At 34.6% G+C, this 25,089-nt stretch overlaps 2 protein-coding genes and 1 long non-coding RNA gene across 8 annotated transcripts; 1 reads left to right on the top strand and 2 right to left on the bottom strand.

The window, feature by feature from the left end:
• Positions 1-9,750: 9,750 nt before the first annotated feature.
• LOC114279402 (metacaspase-1) lies at positions 9,751-13,813 on the bottom strand. Its single transcript, XM_028221632.2, has 5 exons — positions 13,289-13,813; positions 12,838-13,168; positions 12,618-12,732; positions 11,573-11,731; positions 9,751-10,027 (listed from the first exon to the last, which is right to left on the bottom strand). Exons 1-5 carry the CDS (start codon positions 13,668-13,670, stop codon positions 9,968-9,970), a joined length of 1,047 nt encoding a protein of 348 aa, XP_028077433.2. The 5' UTR covers positions 13,671-13,813; the 3' UTR covers positions 9,751-9,967.
• A 1,837-nt stretch (positions 13,814-15,650) lies between these two features.
• On the bottom strand, positions 15,651-22,433 carry LOC114279403 (metacaspase-1). Of its 6 annotated transcripts, XR_014360921.1 has the most exons (7): positions 21,872-22,282; positions 21,359-21,639; positions 20,826-21,156; positions 19,774-19,885; positions 19,345-19,521; positions 18,841-19,057; positions 15,651-15,795 (listed from the first exon to the last, which is right to left on the bottom strand). XR_014360921.1 is itself a non-coding variant. In XM_028221635.2 (6 exons), exons 2-6 carry the CDS (start codon positions 21,441-21,443, stop codon positions 18,998-19,000), a joined length of 765 nt encoding a protein of 254 aa, XP_028077436.2. In that variant the 5' UTR covers positions 21,444-21,639; positions 21,872-22,303; the 3' UTR covers positions 15,744-18,997. The 6 variants fall into 6 exon arrangements, 2 of the variants coding, with proteins under 2 accessions (XP_028077436.2, XP_082770435.1); XR_014360919.1 differs by lacking the exon at positions 21,359-21,639 and having other exon boundaries at positions 21,872-22,433; XR_014360920.1 differs by lacking the exon at positions 21,359-21,639 and having other exon boundaries at positions 15,744-16,283; positions 16,389-19,057; positions 21,872-22,310.
• LOC145820023 (uncharacterized) lies at positions 21,563-22,563 on the top strand. Its single transcript, XR_014360922.1, has 2 exons — positions 21,563-21,680; positions 22,281-22,563. It is a non-coding gene; the product is annotated as an uncharacterized LOC145820023 (long non-coding RNA).
• The last annotated feature ends 2,526 nt before the right edge of the window (positions 22,564-25,089 follow it).

The following is a 25,089-nucleotide window of genomic DNA, read 5'->3' as shown; positions in this document are numbered from 1 at the left end:
TAATATTATTTTTAGTCATCAATTCTACAACTTTTGGCGACTAATTTTTTTTTAATCGCCAAAAGTGCATTTTGTTGTAGTGGTTTGAGTCATTTGGAGAGAAAATTAAATTTTTTTTAAGAGAAATAGATTTCAATCCCTTATTTAGATTACCAAATATGAGAGAAATGAAAAGAAATAGAGAGAATCTATGTAATCTTTATTTTCAATCTCTCAACAAATAGAGAGAAGTGTCGAGAAATGAAACCAACAAAATATTATTTTGTTATAATACTAAAATTACATTTTTAAATATAAAACAAGCAATAGAATTAGATTGTTTAGAATGATATAAATAAGTATATTTTTTGATTTTTTACAAAAAATATGCAAAAAAATAGAGAGACTTATCTATATTCTATATTTTACAAAAAATATGCAAAAAAATAGAAAAATATGTGACCCAAATAAGTATACTTATCTAAATAAGTACCCTTTTTTTTAAGGGCATTTACACACAAATCATAATGTGGGATAATTTACAAAAGTCAAAAAATCAAAAAATTATTAAAAAAATCAAAAAGTCTATACTATTTGGGGAAAGCTTGTAGGGGAAGCCTAAAGGGCAAACTTTGAATTCAACTACCTAAAAGTTAGAAAGTTAAAAGTCAAAAAGTTAACAAGGATAGAATGGTCATTTTGATTTTATTATAATATTTTATTACACATCTTTTTGTAAAAATTCAAAAACTTATTCCAAACATACATATTTTTTCTCTTGTTTTTTAGCCAAAAAATCAAAAACTGCACTTATATAGCATATTACAAACAACCCCGCGACTTTTTGGCTAAAAAAAAAAGTGTATGTCTGGGATAACTTTTTGACTTTTTTAAGAAAAGATGTGCAATAAAATATTGTAGTAAAATCAAAATGACCATTCTACCCTTGTTGACTTTTTAACTTTTAACTTTTTGACTTTTAGGTAATTGAATTCAAAGGACAAAATAATAATTTTGCCCACTAGGCTTCCCTCACAAGCTTCCTCCCAAACAGTATGAATTTTTTTGATTTTTTTAAAAAGCTTTTGTAGGTTATACCAAACAAAATCTTTGAACCTTTAAAACTTATTAAATTTTTAATAGTTGGAATTATCCTTCAAATAATGATTATTCATCATTTATGATTATTTATAAAAGAACATGATGATTTGACATTTATTTTGATTTTCAAAATTCTAAAACATCAACTTTCAAATTGAAAAAACTAAAAAAAAAAAAATTATGTGCAATTTGAAAAAATTGAATTATTTTTTTGTGCAAAACTGAAAATTTTGTATCTATAAAAGAGTATGATGATGAAACATTGATGTGCAAAACTAAAAAAAAAATTTAAAATTGAAAAAATTGATGTTCTCAGGTTTAAAACTGAAAAAAATTGATAAAATTCTCGATTTTATTGGATAGTAAATCAAACTAATAAGTAGAAAGATAAAAACATTTAATCTCATATTCTGTTTTTTTTCACCAATTAGTAAAATAATTATCTAAAACATTAACGTTGTTAGTTTTAAAAATTAGAAAAAATTGATAATATTCTTAATTTTATTAAATATGACTTATTAGTTCAAAAAAATCTTAAATAAAACCTAAATTATCATGACATTTATAAATAAAACTTTTAGATAATTAATTAAATTTTTTATTATTATTTAACTTAACCCAGCAAGATAAGAAAAAAAAATAAATATCATTTTTTTCTCTCTCTTCTCTATTCAAACAAAATGAAAAGTATTATCTGTCCTTTTTTATACCCATATAAAATATTTAACAAAACCTTTAAAATTCCTAACATTTTTCCAAACTTAAAAGTTGTCAAACCATTTAAATCATTTTTTTTCCGTCTAAGTTACCAAATATAGGACTGGTTTGGCATTCCTCAAAAAATCTAAAAAATCAAAAAATTACTAAAAAAGTTAAAAAATTATCATTATTTATCAAACAAATATAAAAAAATTAGTTTTACAAAAAAAAGTACAACTTACATGTGACATGAGTTGTACTTTAGCTGCCAACTGTTTGTACAAAGGGAAGAGGGGAAGAAACAAATATGACGGTGTTGTTCGGCCCGTGGGAGCCTATCACGGGTCCCGTTTTGATAATTCGAATCGTTCAATGTGTAGAAATCGTCGAATAGTATATGCCTATAAAAAAATAGATGGATAGTGTTATAGTTAACGATTGACAAAAAACTACATGATCAAATCTGTTTTGTACAAAAAATGGATGGTATTATAGTTAACGATTGACAAATAACTAATCCGATCAGATAGCTATCGATATCCGATCAACGTGATTTTTTACAAGCATATAGTACTTGATGAGTTCTACACATTGAACGGTTCTGATTAGTAAAACGGGACCCGTGGTGGGCCCCCACGAGCCGAACAACATCGTCTAAATCCATGCTTGAAAATGAGACAACCATCTCCTATACACTACTCTGCACTAAGCTTCTCCTATACACTAATTTATACAATTTTTTAATACACATTTTTTTGTAAAAAGACAAAAAATTATCATAAATAACCATATCTTTTTTTCTCAACTTTTTGTCTAAAAAGTCAAAAAGTATACTTATTTAGGACATCTCAAACAACCCCATAATAATAAATTTATTTTATTTTCTGACCCAACAATCCTAATGGAGCGTAAAAAATTCGAAACTCTGTTCTCTATTACCATTGAAGATGCTTTCACGTAGGTTGATTCTTTAATTTTTGAATTTTTTTTATTATTTTCATTTAGGATTAAAAAGTTTCGCTTATGATCATTTTTTTGATTTTTTTAACTTTTATCCTCAAAAAAAAAAATATGATTATAAGTTATATGTGATATTTTATCTTATTAAATTAAAAAATTTATTTTATATTTTTGTTGTAAAAAAAAAAAAAAAAACCTTAACACCCCAAACGAAGGCATAAAACTCTGTACTACTGGGATTAGCTTATGAGAATGTGATTCCTAAACCCTTCACTCTTATCAGAGATTCTTAGGGCATCCACAATGGGATAGCCAAAATTATTTGTTAAAGTGTGTTATATGACAAAAAGTGATAAAAGTGAGGCCCAAAAATGTTTGTTAAGATGTGTTAACAATTTGTTAATTTTAGAGAGTGAGTGGTGGTGCAATGGATGTGTTAAGGGGTGTGTTAAATATATATATATATATATATATATATATATATGTGCATATAATAAATAAAATAAATAAATAATTTAGTTTAATAAAAAATTTCAAGCCCAAAATTAAATTTTAAGTCCAAAAAAAAATTCCAACAAGTTAAAAAAAAAAAAAAAAAAAAATTTCTGTTGACCGGGTCAACCGGCCGGTCAACCCGGAAAACAAACAAAACACTTCCTTACGCTAGCTAAAGCGCTAGCCGCAGTTAACAAACTATTTAGCAACTGACGCTAGCGAAGCCCACTAACACACGCATTAACAACTCCATTGCAGCTCCAAACAGACACCACTGCTAACTAAAACTTGGCAACTGCCACTAACAAACGCGTTAGTGTGTCCATTGTGGATGCTCTTACCTCCGCAATGGCGTCTATTGAGGTCGTTCGACTTTCTTTTTCTATCCACAACCTGAATTTGGAAACCCTAGGAGGTTAAGAACGAGTTCTTTGGAATCGATCGATTCGCTATTCGCAGCAAGATGTCGATTTCAAGCCATCGCTGTTAAGGGTTATTTCTCTCTTTCTTATTTTCAATTTTCTATTTCCTGTTATTATTTGATTTGATTTTTGTACTTCTCATTCATGTCTTACAATTCTATTGTTTTTAATATTTTGTTTATATAAATTTTGTCAAATTATTTACTAGTTTTCTTTTGATTAATATATTATTTATTGATTGATTGGAAGTAAGTTTGGATCATAATGCTGGAGATTGGAAAAAAACAAACTTCTCTTACTCACAATCTACATTATTGAGACTAGATTTCACTCTCGTATTTCTTTGTAATCAAAATTATAGTCCAAGTTTCTAATTTACTTTCTCATGTTTTGTTTCGTTTTTCATAAATAAAGGATAGTATTGAAATTTATACTGTGGCCTTTCTCCCAATGTCTTCTTTTCCTTAATTATATGACATAGAATTGTTGCAAATTTATCCGTGATGATTTTTTAATTTGGGTTCTTGGTAATTCTGTATACACTACTTGATTTTTGTAGTTTTTATTCATGTCTCATAATTATTTGTTCAATATTTTCTTTATTATTCAATAATTTTTCTCAAATTGTTTGGTTTTCTTTTGATAATATATTATTTTTTGCTTGATTTTCCATTGTCTTTTGGTTTGTTTGGTTGCCAAGAAATCATTTGGATCTTAATGCTTGAGGTTCAAAAAAAGGGACTTCTTTTTCTCTCAGTCTCCATTGAGAAGATTCTTTCTCGGTTTTCTTAGCAATCAAAATTATAGAGTTAATATAATTAACTTTTTCGTATTTTGTTTCATTTTTCAATTTTTTTTCCTGTTTAACTATATGACATATGAATTATTGCGAATTTATCAGTGATGGTTTTATAATTTTGTTACTTGGTAATTCTTTTCATATTGCATGATTTTCTTAGTTTTTATTCTTATCTTACAATTCTCTGTTTAATTTTTTTTATTCTTGATAAATTTTCTCAATTTGTTTGATTTTCTTTTAATAAATATATTATTTATTATTTGATTTTCCTCTTGTCTTTTGATTTGTTTGTTTGCCAAGAAATCTTGAGAATAGAATTCATAACTTTGGATCTCAACGCGTGAGGCTAAAAAAAAAAAAATGGACACCTCTTTCTCGCAATCTCCATTGAAACTAAGTTTCTCTCTCAGATTTCTTTTGTAAGCAAAATTGTAGTTTTTGTTTCTAATTATTGAAATTATAGTTTTTCATTTAAATTGATAGTATTGAAATTGTACTTGATTTTTGTAGTTTTTATTCATGACTCATAATTATTTGTTCAATATTTTCTTTATTATCTAATAAATTTTCTCAAATTGTTTGGTTTTCTTTTGATAATATATTATTATTTTCTTGATTTTGCATTGTCTTTTGGTTTGTTTGGTTGCCAAGAAATCATTAGAAAATAATTAATAACTTTTGTATTTGAATGCTTGAGGTTCAAAAAAACGGACATCTAGTTTGCAGCCTCTATTGAGACTGAGGTTCTCTCTCTTTTTTCTTTGCAATCAAAATTATAGTGTTAATATAATTAACTTTTTCATATTTGGTTTCTTTTTTTCATTTTTTTTTTCTGTTTAATTGTATGAGATATGAACTGTTGCAAATTTATCAGTGATGGTTTTATAATTTTGTTACTTGGTAATTCTTTTTATATTGCATGATTTTCTTAGTTTTTATTCTTGTCTTACAATTCTTTGTTTGATATTTTTTTTATTCTTTGATAAATTTTCTTTTAATAAATATATTATTTATTATTTGATTTTCCTCTTGTCTTTTGATTTGTTTGTTTGCCAAGAAATCTTGAGAATAAAATTCATGACTTTGGATCTCAATGCTTGAGGTTAAAAAAAGAAAGAAAAAGGGACACCTCTTTCTCATAGTCTTCATGGAAACTAAAGTTTCTCTCTCAGATTTCTTTTGTAAACAAAATTATAGTTTTGTTTTCGAATTATTTTTTTTCATATTTTATTTTGTTTTCCCATTTTTTTTTTCATTTAAATTGATAGTATTGAAATTTATATAAGTGCCGTTGTCTCAATTTCTCATTTTCCTTAATTATATGACATATGAATTGTTGCAAATTTACCAGTGATGGTTTTATAATTTGATTACTTTATTTCTTTTTATACTACTTGTTTTTTGTAGTTCTTATCTTGTCTTCAAGTTAAAATTTTTTATTTAAAATTTTCTTTACTTTGATGAAGTTTCTCAAATTGTTTGATTTTCTTTTGATAAATATATTTTTTAATGGATGATTTTCCGTTGCCTTTTGGTTTGTTTGCCAAGAAATCTTGAGAAAAGAATTCGTAACCTTTGGATCTCCTTTGGATCTCAATACTTGAGGTTTAAAAAAACGGACATCTCTTTCTTGTAGTCTCCATTGAGACTAAGTTGCTCTCTCAAATTTCTTTGTGATGAATATTATGGTCTTAATTTCTAATTAATTTTCTTGTATTTTGTTTTGTTTTCCCAATTTTTTTGGTTTAAACTGATAGTATTGGAATTTATTTAGGTATAATTGCATGAGCAAACTGCATTGCTCTTGGATGCAAGTGCTTTTTAATGTCATAAATTTGACTAGAATGACTTATAGTTAGGCCTCGTTTGGGAACCTTTCTTTTTAGTAAAAAAGTCAAAAAGTTATTAAATTAGTCAAAAAGTCAATAATTCATACCAAAAAGTCAAAGATTTTCTTTTCTCTCTACTTTTTGCACATCTTTTTATAAAATGTCAAAAAATTATCCTAATCATGTTAGTTTTTTTTAGTTCATATTTTAGTAAAATAATAAAAAAATTACTAAATTAGCCTATTTCCAAAGGAGCACTTAGTCATGTGCTGCTTCATGGTACAAAATAGGGTTATTTGGGCAAGACCAGTGTGCTCGGCTTGAAGTTCACTCGAGTGGGCTAGCATTGGAGAGGTGCACTCGAGTGGGGGTAGTGCAAGAGAGGTGAATCTCAGGCTCACAGCCCACTCGAGTGGTGGTGTGCTTTTTTTTGTGCTCGTAAACAATCTCAAAATCTGGCACTCAAGCCCAGCCGAACTGCATTTGAGTGGGCAAGCAGATTTTTGAATCCCAACACTCGGTTTTGGAAAAACTGTATAAGGTGCTAATGTTTTTGTTTTTCAATTCTAATATAAGGCACTAAAAAATACCCAGACATGTAGAGATATTCCTTGAGAAGCCTAAGCCTTGGCCTCTCCAATGCCCTCCAATGTGTAGGATCTAGACCATATTGATTCTTAGAAGAAGATTTGTTTTGCTAATGCTTTGGAAATAATTGGAAAAAAAAAAAAGAAAAAACTATTTTTTGATTGTTTTGCAAAAACCACTCACATCATACACAGTTATATCAATCTTAGTGGGCATTAGTTATTCATGCCAAATAGCTTATTGTGAGCGGAGCTGGAAGGAGCAAAGATCTAGACAAGAGGAGGCTAACCGTGGAGTTAGAGCCACTTTCGAGTGGAGTCTGAGCTTGCAACCTTGAGAATGAAGATGTCAAGGCCAACACATCCAAGGTTGGGTTGCAAGTCGTTTACTTGAGTTTAACTTTTAATCTAATGGATTTTGGTTGTGAATTAATCAGGTCTGTGTGAATTAATCAAAATCAGGGCAGCTTTTTGGTTGAAAGCATCTATCAAGAATTTCCCATTCTCAATTGATGATTTAGTTTTCAAATGGAATCAATTCAATTTTCATTCCTGAATCTACAGTTTGCTTCTGCTCCAATCAGCTAGTCTGCTCCTCTGATCTGTCTGCGTGATGTTGGCTGAAACCTGTTCTGTCTGAGTGAATTCATCATCAAAGATTCTCTGCTTCAAAGCTCTGTTTGCTGACTGGTTGCTGTTGGGTGTTTTTGGAGTGAATTTTGGGTGTTTTTGGAGCTCATCTGTTGAATCAGTTATCCTGCAATGTTTGGAGTCCATCTGCTGCTAATATTCTGCTGTGTTATAGTCTTCATGGGATCAGATGTTGCTAAATGATAGGCACACAAATGGTTAACTGGACTGCATATGGCTGCTTCTGCTCTGTGGCTGCTATGCTGTTCAGAATGGGAAGGCAGGTTTTCAGTTTTATCTGGTTTTTAGTTTTTATGCTGTCCAAATGGTGTTCAGTTTTATCTGGTTCTGTTTTGTGAGACCACCTGAAATGCAAATGGCTTGAATTGTATGGGTGAAGGCAAATGGATTGAAGGAGGCTGAATGTTGCTGCTCAGTTCTGGTAGGCAGGTCCACTGTGGATGCTGCTGTGCCTCAATTCTTGGTGTTTTGCTTCTGCTGTTCTCCTTCCTCTTTCAGCTGTTCTCTTTCCTCTTTCCCTCTTTCTTTCTCTCTTTGTTGGTTTCTCACCAACCGGAGCTTGGTGCTTTTCTTAGCTCCAAGCTCCTCTTTATTGATGTAAGTATGTTTCATCAATAAAGATTTTCTTTGCCGATCAAAAAAAAAAAAAATCTAATAGATTTTGATAGGCAGGAGTGCCTATGGTTTTCTACCCAAATGGATTGCTGTTCCTAAGGTATGTTGTTGTGTCCTGATTTATTTATTTTATTACTACGTTATTTTGTAGATGACTTAATACATTGGAATTGCAAACTAATTGGATTAAATAATTCACTCAGTGAGTTTTTAATTGTTAATTTGATTTGTTTGCATTTGGCCTGTTAACCCCCTCTAGGTGCAAACTGTCCCCTTGCACCTTTTTCCAATTGGTATAAGTGCTAAATTCACTATTTCAGCTTCCAACCTTAAGTGATCATGGTTGGAGAACAATATCCATTTCCCTGGGGCTAACTTAAGGTATCTCATAATATAGCAGACAACATCAAGATGAGTGGTTCGAGAATCATGCATAAACTAGCAACCCCCACTGCATATGTAATGTCTGGTTGATTATGAGAGAAGTGTCTCTAGTACTTCACCTTATATACTAAAATTCTAAATCTCCAACACCACTATGATGATTAGCTTTGATAGGTGAATTTGGTGGTCTCCAACCTAATGTGCCTAAATGTCACGTAATTACTATATGACGTTAATATTACAATTTTTTTTTTCTCTTCAGAATTTGAGATACTGGTTTACCAATGCAACACTTGTGTATGAAACTGTGCTCTCTGTATAATCTGCATGCATGTGTTATTTAAGGAACTTATCACTCTGGCAGCGGGTAATTATTGAAGCAGTGACAGTTGAAATAGGTAATAAATTATGACAACATATCATGGATATTAACATGAGCAGGCCATGTAAATAGTTGCATGCAATAGATGAAGGGAGATATACTGGGAAAGCATGTTAAGAAGCCTAAAACAACAAACTTGAAGGTAACCTTCTCCGCTTTAACTCTCTTGGATTACAAATTGAATTTGTTTTGAGATCTGTTATGTGTTGTATTTATTTATTTTTGGTCATGCTGCTGATTGAGAACAAATTATTAGTTTTAGCAGTTAATTAAAGCATTGGATCACAAAAAAGAAAGATGCACACAACATGCCATGTAAGTGGATGTTCATTTAAGAAATCACTGAGTTAATGGGTCATGATTGCAGTAACAACGGTATTGGGTTTGGTGTAGACACTGGATAAGCTTCAAAAAGTCATGGAGGCTTAGCTTAGTCTCCAAAAGAAACCTGCGAGCTTGAGGTGAAGGCAGTGTTTTGAACCACAAGTTAGAAGCTTAGTCGTTTTGAAGTTTATGTGTATGATCTTAGTACATAAGGATTTTGGTGGATGTGAATGTGATACTTTATACCTTTTGTTGGATGTAATATTTTTAATATATTACATATATTTGTTATGTTAAAAAGTTTGCCTATTTTATAATTTTGCTTTGCTTTTACTACATGCGCCTCGCCTCGCCTCGCTCCTCGCACTTAGGCTATAGGAGACCTTATCGCCTCGGTGCACCTGGAGCCTTTTAAAACACTGGGTGAAGGATTATTGAACTTCGAACAATGGGTGAGCACTGAGCAGTTATATTTATTTCCTGGACAATTATAAAATAAAATATTGGATCACAAAAGAGAAGCTTCCATGTGCTAACTTTCACTAGGAAGTTCAGTTTATTTAGTTCTTTAGCAGATGGTGATGACTTTTATTGAATTAAAATTCTGTTGCTCATAGTTTCATTGGAGTAAAAGAAGGAACCACTATTTTAAAGGGATAACAAGATTTTAGCCAATTACATTTATTACTCTGATTGCAGTTAACTAATTTGGCTAGAACTTGGCAATAGTAGTATATGCTCTATATCGTAATTATGTTTGAGTGAATGTCGAACTTCTCAGAAGAGGAGAGTTGAGGCACCTACAAAAAGTGAAGGCTGGTATTAGAATCAGATTAAGAAAATTTACTCATATGAAGAAACATTATTATTGAAATATTGAAGTGTCCTGAAAAAACCAATCTTCAGAATAAAAAATTATTTGTTCAGTATGTTCACGAATCATGCCTACTGTTGAAAATGACATATCAATGATTACCTCCACGTGCAATCAACACTGAAAAAAATACTAGACATGAGAAAAGGCATTGCTTCTATGAAAAATATAGATATTTGGAACTATTTTATTTTTCTGGTTATAGAACAGGGTTTTCGTGAAAATATTGAGGGCTATTCTTGCATGTAAGCTGTAACTGGCAATAGTAAGTTTGCTATTTTTCTGGTAAGAAAGAAAAAGAAGGGAAAAAAAAAGAATGAAAAAGATGGCAAGAATCTAGGAATCTTGACCATAATTTTTTAGGAATCAGCCCCTTGACGTTAGGCTACATCACAAATGACTCAAACTCAAACCCTAAGGCCATGTTTGATTCCACAATACTAATAGTGAGGTATTAATAATCCAATCAAATTAGTGTAGTATTCACAATCCCACCCCTACCTCATTACTAATAATCCTACAAATTTGTTGGATTAATTATCCATTGGATTGATAATCCTAAAACAAAATGTCAAAACAAACATAGGATAATTGGGCCCGCGGATTAATAATCCCAATCCCATACTCTAATCCTTCCAATCAAACATGCCATAAATGTTTGTACCCTTTTCTTCAGTATTACAACTTACAAGCAAAAATAGATAATAATGGGCTGCTGGAATTTTCCAATCATTAATATGATTAATACTAATAATGGGAAGCTAGCTTAGAATGACTATTGGAAATCATTCTACACTAATATGAAAAAATCTAATGACTCAACAACCTAACTTTACCTACATTGAATTCTATGAACCACTTCTACAGCTCATGCACAGCAAATCCAAGAGTTATCAAAATGCTCTTGACTTCAATAAGTTTCAAATTTATTAGACAAGGTCCATGGGCTCTATATGAAATTCGTAGTTTGGCCTTCTCTTCTTAGCACAAAGTTGATTAGTAGGACTCACATGAAGATGATTTGTGAATAAATATAGCTTGATTTCTGGTCTTATTATGTGTTTTATTTCCTTAATGTTGTTGCTTTTCATGTTTATAGGAGATTTTAACTTAATCTACAATTGTGTGAGAGGTTGTGATTGTCTTAAATTTAACTGAGGAGGTGGCTTTACATACTATAGATTACAAAAAGCTGATCCATATACCCACAATAATATGTTGGGATTGAATCTTATTGAGTTGACTCCTTGACATTAAATACCAGTTTGTGGCACAGTTCATGTTAATAAGTTGTATTCATCGAGTAGTTTTTGTCTAAGTAATACTTTTACTTCAATTACTGGTATAAATAACAACCCATGTAATTATTAAAATTCGATACCACTGTCAAAATTGATTTACTTGTATGCATCAAATACGATATCTTTTCAAAATAACTAGATAATTAAGTAACAACCTTAAAGAAACGTACCTGTGATGTAGGAGGCAGTGGGTATAGATGTTTCTGAGATTCCCAAATTTTAGTGCGAATAGAATGAAGTAAACAGGCATATGTCAATCCATATTCATTTTCCATAGCTTGGATGAAGCTATTAGTCATGCAACCACCTGTAGTGTTGCCTGTGGCAACCTGTAGAAATGATGTGAATATACTAAGTGTTAGGTGGTATTTGCATATATATATATATTATCATTTACATCCCATACGTAGTATGTTTTCTTTAAACAGCATATGGTTGGTGCTGAGTCCAGAACCCCATAACTTGTGCCTTAGAAGTAAACATAGAAACAAAAAGATCACCAACTTTAACAAGGTGAAGATCTTCAATCCAAAAGGTATCCTTGATTTTAAAAGGTTGATTCAGGGAAAATTAGAAATGCCATGGATGATATTTTGTGATTCATCTATCACTTCGCACTTTTGTACAAGAAGGCCTGCTGCTTGAAATCCTTCTCTTCAAAAGGAATATTTGTCTATACACATGCATAGGTTATTTATACTCCTAACTAGACTTTAAAAAATGGAAAAAAAAATCTATATCTGGATTGATTTAGAAGTAATAAAGATAATATCGCCCAAAATTATTGAATCAATCTACAATAAACCCCTCGTTTTTGTTCTTTTTATTTTCATCTCTTACGTTGGATCAAAAAAAAAAAAAAAAAAGAAGAAGAGGGACTTATCTACAATAAAGCTCAAACCATAAATTTTTAAGTTGAGCCACTTGTTGCATATCTTAAGGACCGTCCCTTTGTTAGACAAGCTGTGATGCTAGTCTCTTCAAAATTGGTATTACAAATACTCTGATTTCATACTTTGCTTTCAGATAAAAATTCTTATTCCTTCTTTTTTCTTTCTTTCTTTCTTTCTTTCATAACTTAACTTCTTTCTTGATGCTCCTCCCTTTATAGGTATTATTGCACCATGCTACTATCAATATACAGCTATGAAAAGCATAAAAAAAGTATGCCCAAGTACACTATATAGAAGGAAAAAATACAACGTGAGTACCAACCTTAATATCTAAGGAGATTTGATGATCATCACAAGCACTAAAACAGATCGCTGTCCCACCACGTGTACCTTTATAAACAGCTGAACGCTGGTCATCCCATGCATAGTATCCTTGCCTGCAAGAGAAGAACAACGGCTAAGGTTTTTGTTCAGAATATAAGGTGTGAAAGAAGTGCCTACTGTTTCAGGTTAGTTATTCAAACAATAAACAAATCACTAACTGGTTCATCCTGCACATGAATGGTAGATCTAAAAAGGTTCCACTTTTGCAAGTATCAATGATGGCATGGAGTTTGGCTCCACGAGGTAGTGGCCTTACAATTGTGGCATTGATCTCATCATCCAGTATGTTTCCCTCAGTCAGATAATCAACGGGGCATAGTGATTCATCATACCCATCTAACTCATCCCCATTATTATCAGGCACTTGTGAGCTATGACCCGTGTAGTAAAACACCAACGAGCTCCCTGATTGGCAACCCTGGATGAGCCAAGACAATGCATTACGGATGTTCTGTTTAGTAGGCATCCAGTATGGGTTCATCTCTTCTTCTGCACATTGGTAATGTTTGTTGTCAAATAAGAAATTGAAATATTGAAACCACTTGATATGACTAGTATTTTTATGTGTATGTGTGTGTTAGAGAGAGAGAGAGAGGGAGAGAGAGATACCTGTGAGGACTAAGACAGATTGACTTGGGAAACCCAACCTATTAACCAGCAAGTTAGTCATAGACCTTACATCGCGAACACTACCCTGTACATTTTTTTGATGACCGTGGTAGCTTATTCCGATTAACAGTGCCTTTTTCGTTCCATACACTGGAAGCTGTAAAGGCTGAGGTGATGATTGTGGTGGTGGTTGGTAATAACCTGTGGAATAATAATTAGGATAATTTTGGGTATAACCATAGTACTGGTTTGCTGCTGGGACAATGCAGCCATTGTTTTTGGGGCAGACAATGGTAGCATAGCACTTAGGACAACGTGCAATCGTGGCACCAGGTGGCACTGATAGCAGCACTCCACAACTTGTGCAATTCATTCTTTCCATTTTTGTGCTGTTGCAATTATTTTTTTAGAGTAGCCGGTTTTTTTAGGACCTTAAAATAGACAATGATGTTTGAGGGGAATTTTTGCCAATTTGTTCCCTTTCATATTTTGAGCTGTGTTCTTAATTGGTGGAGAACTAGATTCACTCTTTTTAGTTGCTTTGATTCATTTCTTATCACTTGTTTGGAGACACATATTTTGAGCTTTATTCTTAATTGGTGGAGAACTAGATTCACTCTTCTTAATTGCTTCGATTCATTTCTTATCGTTTGTTTGGAAACAAGCCTATACACAGACCAACTCTTTAATGGGGTGTTTGGTAGTGAATATGAACTAGGTTATTCAAAATATACATAATTTGTAATTTACAAATGTATAGATGTCTAGACGTAATCAGATTAACAATAGGAGTTGGCAGAAATAGGCAAACAATTAGGGCCTGTTTGGTTGCACCAATGGAATATCAGAATAAACAATTTGATTATCTAATTTGTACATGGGAGTATTAAAAAATGGTCGATTTCACATTTTCCATACAATCTAATGAACCGCCATTGTTATCAGTTAAGCAGCACAAACGTGGACATGTAGCATTACACGTTATGATATAGATATGAGATGTCAACATGACAATTTTCAAAATATGCATAATACGACACATGAAGGACACATAATATTTAGTTTTGTATATTCATTATATGTCGTCATATATAAAAATATGTCATTCAAAATAATTTTAAAAAAAATACAAAATAGCCCTAATTTTTGTACGTTTACATTTTTTAATTTAATTTTATTATATTATTTAGGCCTAAGTTATTTTGTTAAAATTTATAATTAATTTCTTGTGTATCTAATCGATGCACATGTGTTTTCTAAGTGTCCTAAAGTGTTCGATTTTAAAAAAATAATAGAAAAGTAAAAAATGTAATGGTGTCCGACACGTACTTGCCATTATCTTAAAAATGTCCATACTTGTTCGATTATCAGTCAATGATTCGTTTCAATAACTTACCAAAATAAAAATGTTCCTCCATATAAAGTTATTAGGTTTGACGACTATTCAAATGCTCTTTATTATCCATAAAGTTTTATGAGAATGAAAGGGCTAAAAGGTTCTTGCCATTATGTCAAATGATGGATGCTAGTTGAGCTATAAGTGGTCTGATTTCCCATTTGTATAACATTTCAGAAGTTGAGCACAAACTCTTTTTTTAATATTGGCTTAAACCAAAAACCAACTATAAAGTGATTCTCATATTTAAATACTAGGTAAATTACACCAGTAATTTTTATACTTTGTTCTTTATGTCATTTCGATTTTTATAATTTTAATTGACTTGATTTTGGCATTAAATTTATGATTTTGTCTTAATTTAGTTCAAATGATTATAATTTTTGGTGTTTTTTGGTAGAAAATAAGCACATAAATGATATGTGTCATACATTTATAAGTAAAATTATAAAATTATTTAACTTAGTTAATTTCAACGAACTCGGTAAGCTATTTTCTTTCAAAAATCTTAATTAGCGTCAACAATTATACCAAATTGAAACAAAATTTAAAATTAAGGGTCAAAATTAAGCTAATAGAAATGATATGGACCAAAATGATACGCATTGAATTTGATTTTCGAAGATATTAACTGCCAATTTCATTTTCAAAAGACGTTCATGTTCAAAACTGCCAATAAAAACTGCCAATAAAAGGTTGCTAATGTTTTGCATGATATTCTATTGAACAAGTCAAGAAAAGCGATTTGATACAATTAATCTTCTCTTTAGTCTCAAACAAAAGTATAAATATCTTACCAAAGAATCATATTATTAGGGGAATATGAAATTGAGGACTCTCGTTTACTCAAACTGCATGTAAATAACACCTTTTTTTTTTTTTTTGCTTTCTCTTTGGGGGTGTTTGGGAAGAAAAAATTTAGTCTGATTTAGGCTAAAATTCACAAAAAGATAAAATAGACTGAAATAGCTAATAAGACAAAATGTCATATCAAACCGATAATCATATCACTTTTTTTCTTACAAACATCACATCCAACTATATAAAAATCTAACTATCTTTTCAAATACAAAAATTTTAACCTGCTAAAATAGCCGAAAACTAAAATAACCTCACCTTAGCCGTCCGCCGGACCTCAACCTAGTCTGCTAAAATTTTCTACACGTACCTTGAAATTTCCTTTCTTCAACCTGCTGAGTGCACAAACCACAGACAGCACACCGTATTTTGCTTTTTCTGACTTGGTTGGGTTCAGCGTTTGGTACCTGGTTGAGGAGGGAGGTTGCGCCGCCGTCAATTGGGGGGGACGATGGCGTCCTGTCAGTGTCGCTGTGTGTGTCTAATAGTAATACCAGCTGCAGCTACAAATACGCCTCCGATATTTCCATTGTCGTCGATTCTCGATCTGAGAGGAAGTACAGGAAGAAGAAGGAGATTTTCGGGCATTTCTTCCACAAGCCCTAGCTTTAGCTTCAGGGGAAGACAAAGACAATGCCTCCTCTTCAACAGAAATTCTGAGTCCACTTGTACTACTAGTGGTCCCTTTCATCGATGCAACTCTCAACTGGGCGGAGACCTTGCCCCTGCTACCTCTGCAGCCTACGGAGTGCTTCTCCTTGTTGGTGGTCTTTTTGCCTATACAAGAACAGGAAGCAAAGGATCGCTTCTAGGAGGCCTTACTGGTGGATCTCTAATGGCTGCAGCTTACTTTCTTATGCAAGCATCAGAGATGAAGGAAATAGGGGATGCCCTTGCGTTTGGATCCACCTTCCTCTTTGCGTCTGTATTTGGTATAAGATTGGCAGCTACTCGCAAAATAATGCCCGCAGGGCCTTTGTTAGGTCTTTCCATCTGTGCGTTGGCTGTGTCTCTTAAGGAGCATAAAGAAGAAAAGAGAAAACCAAACAGGGGGGGCTCTCTCTATCTTTCTGATTTTTGGTGAGACCAAACCCACGGTCTCTCTCTCTCAAACAACAAAGTCACACGCTGTTCTTTCTTTTCTTTCTTTATTTATTTCTTTCTTTTCATTCCTTTATTACATCTATACCCATATCCATCATCACACTCTTTCTTTGTTTATTTCTTTTAATCACCTTTTGCACCTCCCTCACCACAAAATAGAATTTTTTATTTATTTATCTTATCTTTTTTATGTTCCATTTTTCACAATAAAAATAAAAATAAAAATAATAATATAGCTTTGCACACCAAACCATATTTTATTCATCTCAGGGATCAACCCCGATCAAAAAAAAAAAAAAAAACCACACACAATCAATCAAAACAAAACACCCAAAGATTTGTTTTCTTTTCTGCAGCCGGCCACCCATCGACCTCACTTCTTCGCCTATTCCGCCGGTCTTTTCTTCTTGCCTCCGTCCTGGGCGGCCCTTGACGGTGTTGCCTCTATGTTTCCCACTCCGCTGGGCACGATCACTCCACCCTGCTCCTCCACTGCAGCATATGGCGGACCTCCAAATCGGAACATCACGGTGGCCTTCCGCTTCAGCTCCTTGTTTTCCGCCTTTAGCACACTTATCTCTGCTCGCGCATCCTTATACATGCGCTGGAGCAGAGCCAGTTGGGCGTTTAAATGCTGCACCTCATTTGTCCTACTCTGCAGCCGGTGCGACAGGTTTGTGACCGCAGTCATGGTTTCCACACATGACTTCAATGTATACTAATTGGCTTCAATGTCAGTTTGCACTGCCATTTTTTGCTCCACAGACCGCATAGGAAATTTCAACGGAGCAAACCCCGGGGCGCTTGGTTGAGGTTCACTGGCCCCCGCACCAGTTATCTCTCTTGTTGACTCGTTAAGGTCTGGAAAGAGAGTGAGCAGACCACGGGAAGACGAAGCCATTTTCTGGACAACAGAGTGTTACAGAGTGTCTCTCTCAGAAATCTCTCTCAGAAAACAGAGTGTTACAGCGTATCTCTCTCAGAAATCTCTCTCAGAAAACAGAGACACCAGAGTGTTACAGAGTATCTCTCTCAGAAATATCTCTCAGAAAACAGAGTATTACAGAGTATCTCTCTCAGAAATCTCTCTCAGAGAACGAAGAGGTTTCCACTGGTTAGTTATGCTTTCAAGCCTCAGCCTCCGCTTCGGTTTATAAAGACCATGATGAAGAGGCAGACACGCGCATCGCGCGCCACTTGACGCCAGACGACAAAACGGGCGCGCAAGCCAATGTGGTCACGCGTCTCGCCATCATGTCCGGCACACCTTTTTATGGAATGGGCGCGCCTTTTGATGGCCCGTCTTTTGATGGCACGCCTTTTGATGGCACGTTTTTTAGATTGGGCACACCTTTTGAGGGTGCGACTTTTTAAGGGTCCGACAAGACTCTGTAAACTGTCCCGACATTGATTCCGGTTAGCTCCTTTATGGGTCCGACAAGACTCTGTAAACTGTCCCGACATTGATTCCGGTTAGCTCCTTCAAGGGTCCGACAAGACTCTGTGAACTGTCCCGACATTGATTCCGGTTAGCTCCTTCAAGGGTCCGACAAGACTCTGTAAACTGTCCCGACATTGATTCCGGTTAGCTCCTTCATGGGTCCGACAAGACTCTGTAAACTGTCCCGACATTGATTTCGGTTAGTTTCTACAAGGGTCCAGCAAGACTCCGTAAACTGTCACAACAACTATCACAACATTGTCTGCTACAACGGTCCGACATGACCCCATAAACTGTCTTCTACATCGGTCTGACACAACCATCCAGTGTCCTCTACAACGTTATGACACCACCATACAGTGTCTTCACCATCGGTCTGACACGACCATACAGTGTCTCCTATCCTCTTTTCTTTTATGTATTCGTCTATTTTCTTGTTTTGTTACTCTCTCCAAACTCAAGTTGGCTAGTTCCTATCCCCCTTGAGTTTGCGGGGGGCTGTTAAAACCTATCACCTACTTCACCCACTTAAACCTACTCCACTAAACCTAACCCACTACACCACTACCACCTCACCTACTCCACTAAACCTAACCCACTACACCACTACCACCTCCACTTCACCTACTCCTTACCTACTACACACTCACCCTCTTCTATATATAGGAATCATGAATCATTGTAATAAATATCAATCAATATTACATCAATAATACAATTCTCTATTTCTCTTTATACATTCAATTTCAACACCTACTAAAATAATAACTTCTCAAACACCCACTTTATAGAGTCGATTGGGTTACAAATCCTTGCTTCCGCTCCACAATAGCTCCCATATTAACATGGGCCCAAGACGACACCGGTTGCATATTGATAACATTCTTTGACATGGTATAATTACACATGCCTACAAGTTGAATTTCTCTGTATCAACATTAAATGGTGTTGAAGATGATAGCTGAGTTACCTGCACAGCTCCAGGTAATAGCCCAAATCAGTTAAGAATTAGATAGTGCTTTCAAGTGACATTAAAATGGTGGCAAATTGTGTCATTTAAGAGGATACGATGTGGGTTTTATTCAACTTGATAACAAAATAATGCTGCAATACTTGAATATAATCTACTGATATCAATACATATAGTATCTTCTTTATTCAAAACAAAAAATTGATAAATTGTGTCCTCATATTAGATTATGAATTTATAGTTTGTGTTCAAGCATGATCATGTAGAAATTGGAAAAGAAGCTTGACCTGTATTAACTTGTGGCAGAACATCCTTAGGAGACATCCTGAACTATTACTATTAGCATGCTTAATCTGCTCATGCATCTTTTCGAGTAGATTACCGTATGTTATTCTAGGGTTTTGCCTAATTGTTTGATCAAAAATGTAAGTCATGGCGCCAGTCATTTTGTTTCTTGAGAAGGCCTGCATAATTCAAGAAAGTAGGGATGAACAAGAATTCGCATAAAGATGAGAGTAATGGCAAGTTGGGAATGCCAATATGGTAAGACAATGTGGTTTACAATGCCAACAAAAAGATAAATCTAGCTTGCCTTTTTTTGGCTTTTTTTCCATCACATTTACGGAAAGGAAAATGATTTTTGTCACTGAGTGAATTTCATTGGTTTTTATTGTGTGGATCGATTTGGTAAATTTCATTAGAAAATGAACTCTTACAGTTGTATCGAAAGCCATTTGATCATCAGCGCAGGCGCTCAAAGAGATAGCTAGTCCACCATCTGTACTTTTCCTTACACCTGAAGGAGGTTTGTTATCCACCCACCGTTTCCTTTTGAAATCCAATGTTAAAAACAAAAACAAAAAACAAAACAAAGCAAAACCAAAAAAAGAGAGAAGTTATGTTGTCTATCGTTGCAAATATCTCAAGTTCATATCTAATAGGTAGAATGTTGAATATACATGTGACCTTGTTTAAGATTTCAATTTCAAATTTTCAAATACAATTGTGTATGTTCTAGTGAGAAATATCATTTTACAACTTTGGTAGTTAAATTTGTGTGTGAAACATAATGGACCAATGAAAAATTCAAATGCCTTTTACTGATTTTGTTAGATCATCAGTTGTGTATGAGCAGTGGGGTGTAGATGCACGTCCAAGTTTCAGCCCTTCCTAAACCTAAATCTTTTGATATTGGGATATGTATCCAGAAGTTAAATATAGGTACGGGGAGATGCCTTGAACACTGATATATATTACTTAAATATAGGGCTGTGTGGAGAAGAATGATTCATGTAGCCGACCCCATTTGATGGGACTTGCTTGGTTTGGTTTGGTTTTGTATAATATCCTTAGAAAATGTGATGTAAATTATGTAGAAATGCTTGAAATTAAATAGAATTTAGGAAAAATATAAAATTTGTATCTTCTACCTATATGAGAGACTAGAAATATTTTTTTCCTAACAAATGTGAACTTTTCTTCAAACGTCATATAAAATTAGAGGGTTAGAGTGTCTAAATTACGTATAAGTATCGGAATATATCTCACACCCTTACTCTTATCATATCTAACGGACATGGATACTCAGGGAGAAAAAAAAGAGAGAACCAGACTGAACTAAACTTTTTCCACTAACACAGACCGAGAACCTCCTCAAACTAGAGCTCTGCCATCTTAAATTGTTAACTTAACTTATCTAAAAACTTTGTAAATTGGCAATCTAACAAATTGAGATTGAAGACTAGAACTAGGACTCAGAAACACTTACGGTATGCTGTCGTAAACATGCTCTAGATCAAGGATGGTTCCGCTGTGACAGGCATCGATAATGGCATGAAGTTTGACACCTTCCTTGAGGGGCTTGACAATGGTATTATTGATATCATTATCAAGGATCATTCCAGCAGTCATGAAATCAGAAGGACAGATAGTTTCATCGTAGCCATCGATCTCATCCATATCAAAATCAGGTTGTCGTAAACCATGTCCAGAGAAGTAAAACACCAAGGAGTCCCCCGACTTGCAGTCCGCCACAAGCCATCTCAAGGCCTTCTGCATGTTCTCCTTTGTTGGAATAAGCTTTGGGTCATCCTCCTCTTCTGCAATTTGCTTAAATTTAAATAATTAATAGATTATCCGTAAAAAAAAAAAAAAAAAAAAAACGTAAATGATAAAACTTAAAACTTAAGAGTGGGATTTTTTTTTTCTTATATTAAATTAATGTTTTTGATAATTTTAATTATCTGGGAATGTAATATTAATTTACATAGTAAATAAAATATATATAATATATTTTTATACCTTTCATTCGATTTTTGGGAGATCGATAAAAGAGTTGTTCCTGACACCTCTGAATTGCGAGTGCATGCTTATAGAGAAGTGACATAACATGTTGAAGCAGCTCACTAACTCAAAAGGGCACAATCCACTCTCAAGACAGTGAATGCACGCCCCTGTCGATACGTTTTCTTTGACTTTGTATTGTTTAATTTTATATAGCAAAATTGTCACATATTTATATGAAGCCGATGCTGGTTCTGTCAACTGTATTTGTTCTTTTTGGCAATCCTTGCAGACATTCACTGGTTCGGCATTTTTAAACATGGTCTCAGTCAAGTGCTTGGTAATGATTTATTTCCTTTTGGGGTGATCTAAATAAGTGTACTTTTTGACTTTTTATGAAAAGATGTACAGAAAAGTAGAGAGGTGATGTGACCCGAAAAAGATAAAAAGATAAAAAGTGTGCTTATATAGCACACCCCAAATGGAATTATATCACACACTTCTATAAAAGGCATGGATTAGAATAAATACCTGTTAGAACACAAATAGAAGTTTCAAGAAAACCAAAATGATCGGTTAGAAGAGATTTCATTCTATTCACATCATTTATTGTTCCCTTGAGCTTGTGCTTCTTCTTTTGGTAACTGACTCCGCAAAGAACTGCCCGCTTTGGTAGATGTACACCGATATTATTAGTCATAGGATTTAGCTTTCGATCAGGCTTTGGCAATGCAGCATGTCGGCTTTTGTTTTCTTGCAATCTTGTTTTCCAACAAAAGCACAAATGTCCCTTCGGGACAGTTTCACATACTTCTATTGAAATCAGAGATTCACAAGATTGGCATAGGGTGTTTTTGGAGTCCGGTGTTTCCATAACCTTGTTGTGGCAGTTACCACATGAAATTTCTCTAGTGTTCATTGTTTTTGGTTTTGTTTGTAGGGAAGGAGGCAGAGCAACAAAGAGGATTGAATTTATGACGCCAACATGGTGAGGTATAATAGAATTTTACAAAATCCAACCAACCGAGGAGCAACTAAAATGGGATTTTACTAGTGAGCTGTTTTTAATTTTGTTCAACAAACTTTTTCTGCTATTTTAAAGTTTTATTCTATAGCCCTATATAAAGTGTGAAGAACTAGATACCTATGTTTAATTTTTTGTCTTTTGAGAGTGTTCACATTGGCAATTGATCTTTGGATATCAAGCAGATCATTTTAAGCACCATTTTGGTAATGAATGTCAAAAAAGTGAAAATCAAATAGTTTTTTTACCAGGAAAATTGCGAAAGAAAATCCCACTTCATAGAATCTGATCATTTTTCTTAATCATATTCTTTCTCAGTTGTTAAAGTCCAATGACAGTGCTTTGAATATCATGACCAGTATGCTTGATGTCGGCATTATGTTTTGTAGTATGTAGACTGTTGGATCGGGAAGATTAGCCAGCTCTATCTATCCCCTTTATGTAGCCTCACCCTCATGCATAGTTTGTTTTTTCCCCCAAAATGTGCTTATCCATATAGCTTTTTCTCAGTGCTCTTTGATTCTGCAGGTCATTGAGAAATGAATGGATTTGAATTGAAGACTAGTTAGCATTTTCACAAGCAGCGATCAAACCTAGACATTAAAAAATGAAAAATGATATACAAATCTACTTTTTGGATCCACTTTATAGACCAATGATGTGTCAAGAAGATGATTGGTTGATAATTAAAATATTTAATTATCAACCAATTCTCTTCTTAAGACATCACTGGGTCTTAAAAAGTGGATCTAAGTTTTCGATCTGAATAGCAATACTTTTGAAAAATTAATTACAATGTTGAAATAAATGCATGGAAAAGGAATCTATATGAGAGTAGTGTAGTCAAAAGCCATTTGGGTCTGCAATGTCTATATATTCTACCAACAATGTAAAGTGTGAGAAGAACATAAAAGAACCTGATGCTCCACTGTTGTTTATGTCCTGTACACGCATGTACAGATGGAAACATGTACGAAATGAAGAATTAAAAAAAAAAAAAAAATTATGAAGAAAAGAGGTGCTTTTCTCACTCTATTTTTGGGTTGATTGATCCCCATCCGTTCTCAAGAAAATTGCTACTGTATAACCGTTGTAAGTGTTGAATTCACCCCATGTGAAGGGGAAATTATCTTGTGAACACACCTTGGTTGGTCAACAAGGAAGTAGGCTACCAACCATGTCAAAGAAGGAGGCTGCCGAAGTCAAGCATGGAGGCTACCCAATGGCACTCCCACCTACTCCAAGGTGTATAAAATGGAATGGTGATGGTGAGTTGTAGACAGGGCAAATGGCAAAACACATTGCTGAGAGAAAGGCACAAAACAGAGAGAGCTAGTGAGAGCTATTTTCTGTTTGTCAGAGAGTGTGAGTGAGTGTGTTATATAGAGAGACAGTGAGTTGAGAGTGTGTAATCTCCTCCATTTGTTGATATATAACAACATCGCTCCCGTGGACGTAGGCCGGTTTGCCGAACCACGTTAAAACTCTTGTGTTTTTTGCTTGTGAGTGTCCCCTGGTGTGCCCACGATCCGCAACAATTGGTATCAGAGCCCGGGTGGAGAAAAATCGAGTTTTTTCCGAAAGTGTCCAGATTTCGAAGTGGTCGAAATCCACTTTTGAGCATACCAGGAGGAAGGCCAGGAGGAGAGGAGTCCAAAACTTCAAACCACAGGCCAATCGGAGGTGTAACGCGCCGCCACGCGCCACCTGAATATAGCGAGTGAAGACCACTCGCACACACGCGCCCCACGCGCCGACGAAGGAAGAAGACGAGTGGGGGCGCGCGTGAAGCTGACGTCAGGCTGACGTCATCCTGAGCCGAGCCGAGCCGAGCTGTCGAGCCGTTGACCGCGCCGCTGACCAGGCCGAGCCGTGCCGGAGCCGCGCCGCCAGCCAAGCCGCGCCGCTGAGCCGCCGTTGACCGCGCTCCTGCGCCGTTGACCGAGCCGTTGACCTGCCAATCCGGAGGAATTATCTGGTGCTTCTCAGGCGCACCAGATTCAGCAAATCTGAACCGTTGAAACTGTTTTGGCTAGATCTAGGCCATTCGGAGTCCGTTTTTGGCGATCCAATAGTGAGTTCCAACTATTTGGAGTATTCCGGACACATCCGTACGGTTAGTTTTTGAATCGGAGGCATTCAAACTCTTTTGGCTAGATCTAGGCCATTCGGAGTCCGTTTTTTGGCGATCCAATAGTGCGTTCCAACTATTTGAAATATTCCGGACCCATCCGTACGGTCAGATTCTTAAATCAGAATTTCTTTAAAAAGGGAAGAAATTTACAATGGCAGGAAAAGGCGCAAGTTTCATGATTGAGCCTTTTAATGGTAGTAATGACTTTACCCTGTGGCAGCAAAGGGTGAAAAACATTTTAACACGAGAAGGTCTGGTGAAAGCTCTTCTCAAAAAGTCCAACAAACCGGAAGACATAAAGGATGACAAGTGGGAGGAGTTGAGGGAATTGGCAAACAGTACAATTCAGTTGTATCTCGGGAACAACACACTCCGGGAAGTCATCAGTGAAGTAGATCCGGCGGAGCTATGGGCAAAGTTAGAGATGAGGTACAAGTCAAAATCTTTGACAAACCGGTTATCTCTAAAGAGGCAGCTATATACACTTAGAATGCCAGAAGGTGCGAACCTCACAGAACATCTGGACGAGTTCAATAGGATCACAATGGAATTGGACACCATTGGAGACAAGACCCAGGAGGAAGATAGGGC

This window comes from Camellia sinensis, chromosome 2 (assembly GCF_055761805.1).
Source record: "Camellia sinensis isolate YWXY chromosome 2, ASM5576180v1, whole genome shotgun sequence".
In the NCBI taxonomy this organism is placed as follows: Eukaryota; Viridiplantae; Streptophyta; class Magnoliopsida; order Ericales; family Theaceae; genus Camellia; species Camellia sinensis.
The sequence above is the reverse complement of the archived record's forward strand: the minus strand, read 5'-3'. Positions and strand labels throughout refer to the sequence as shown.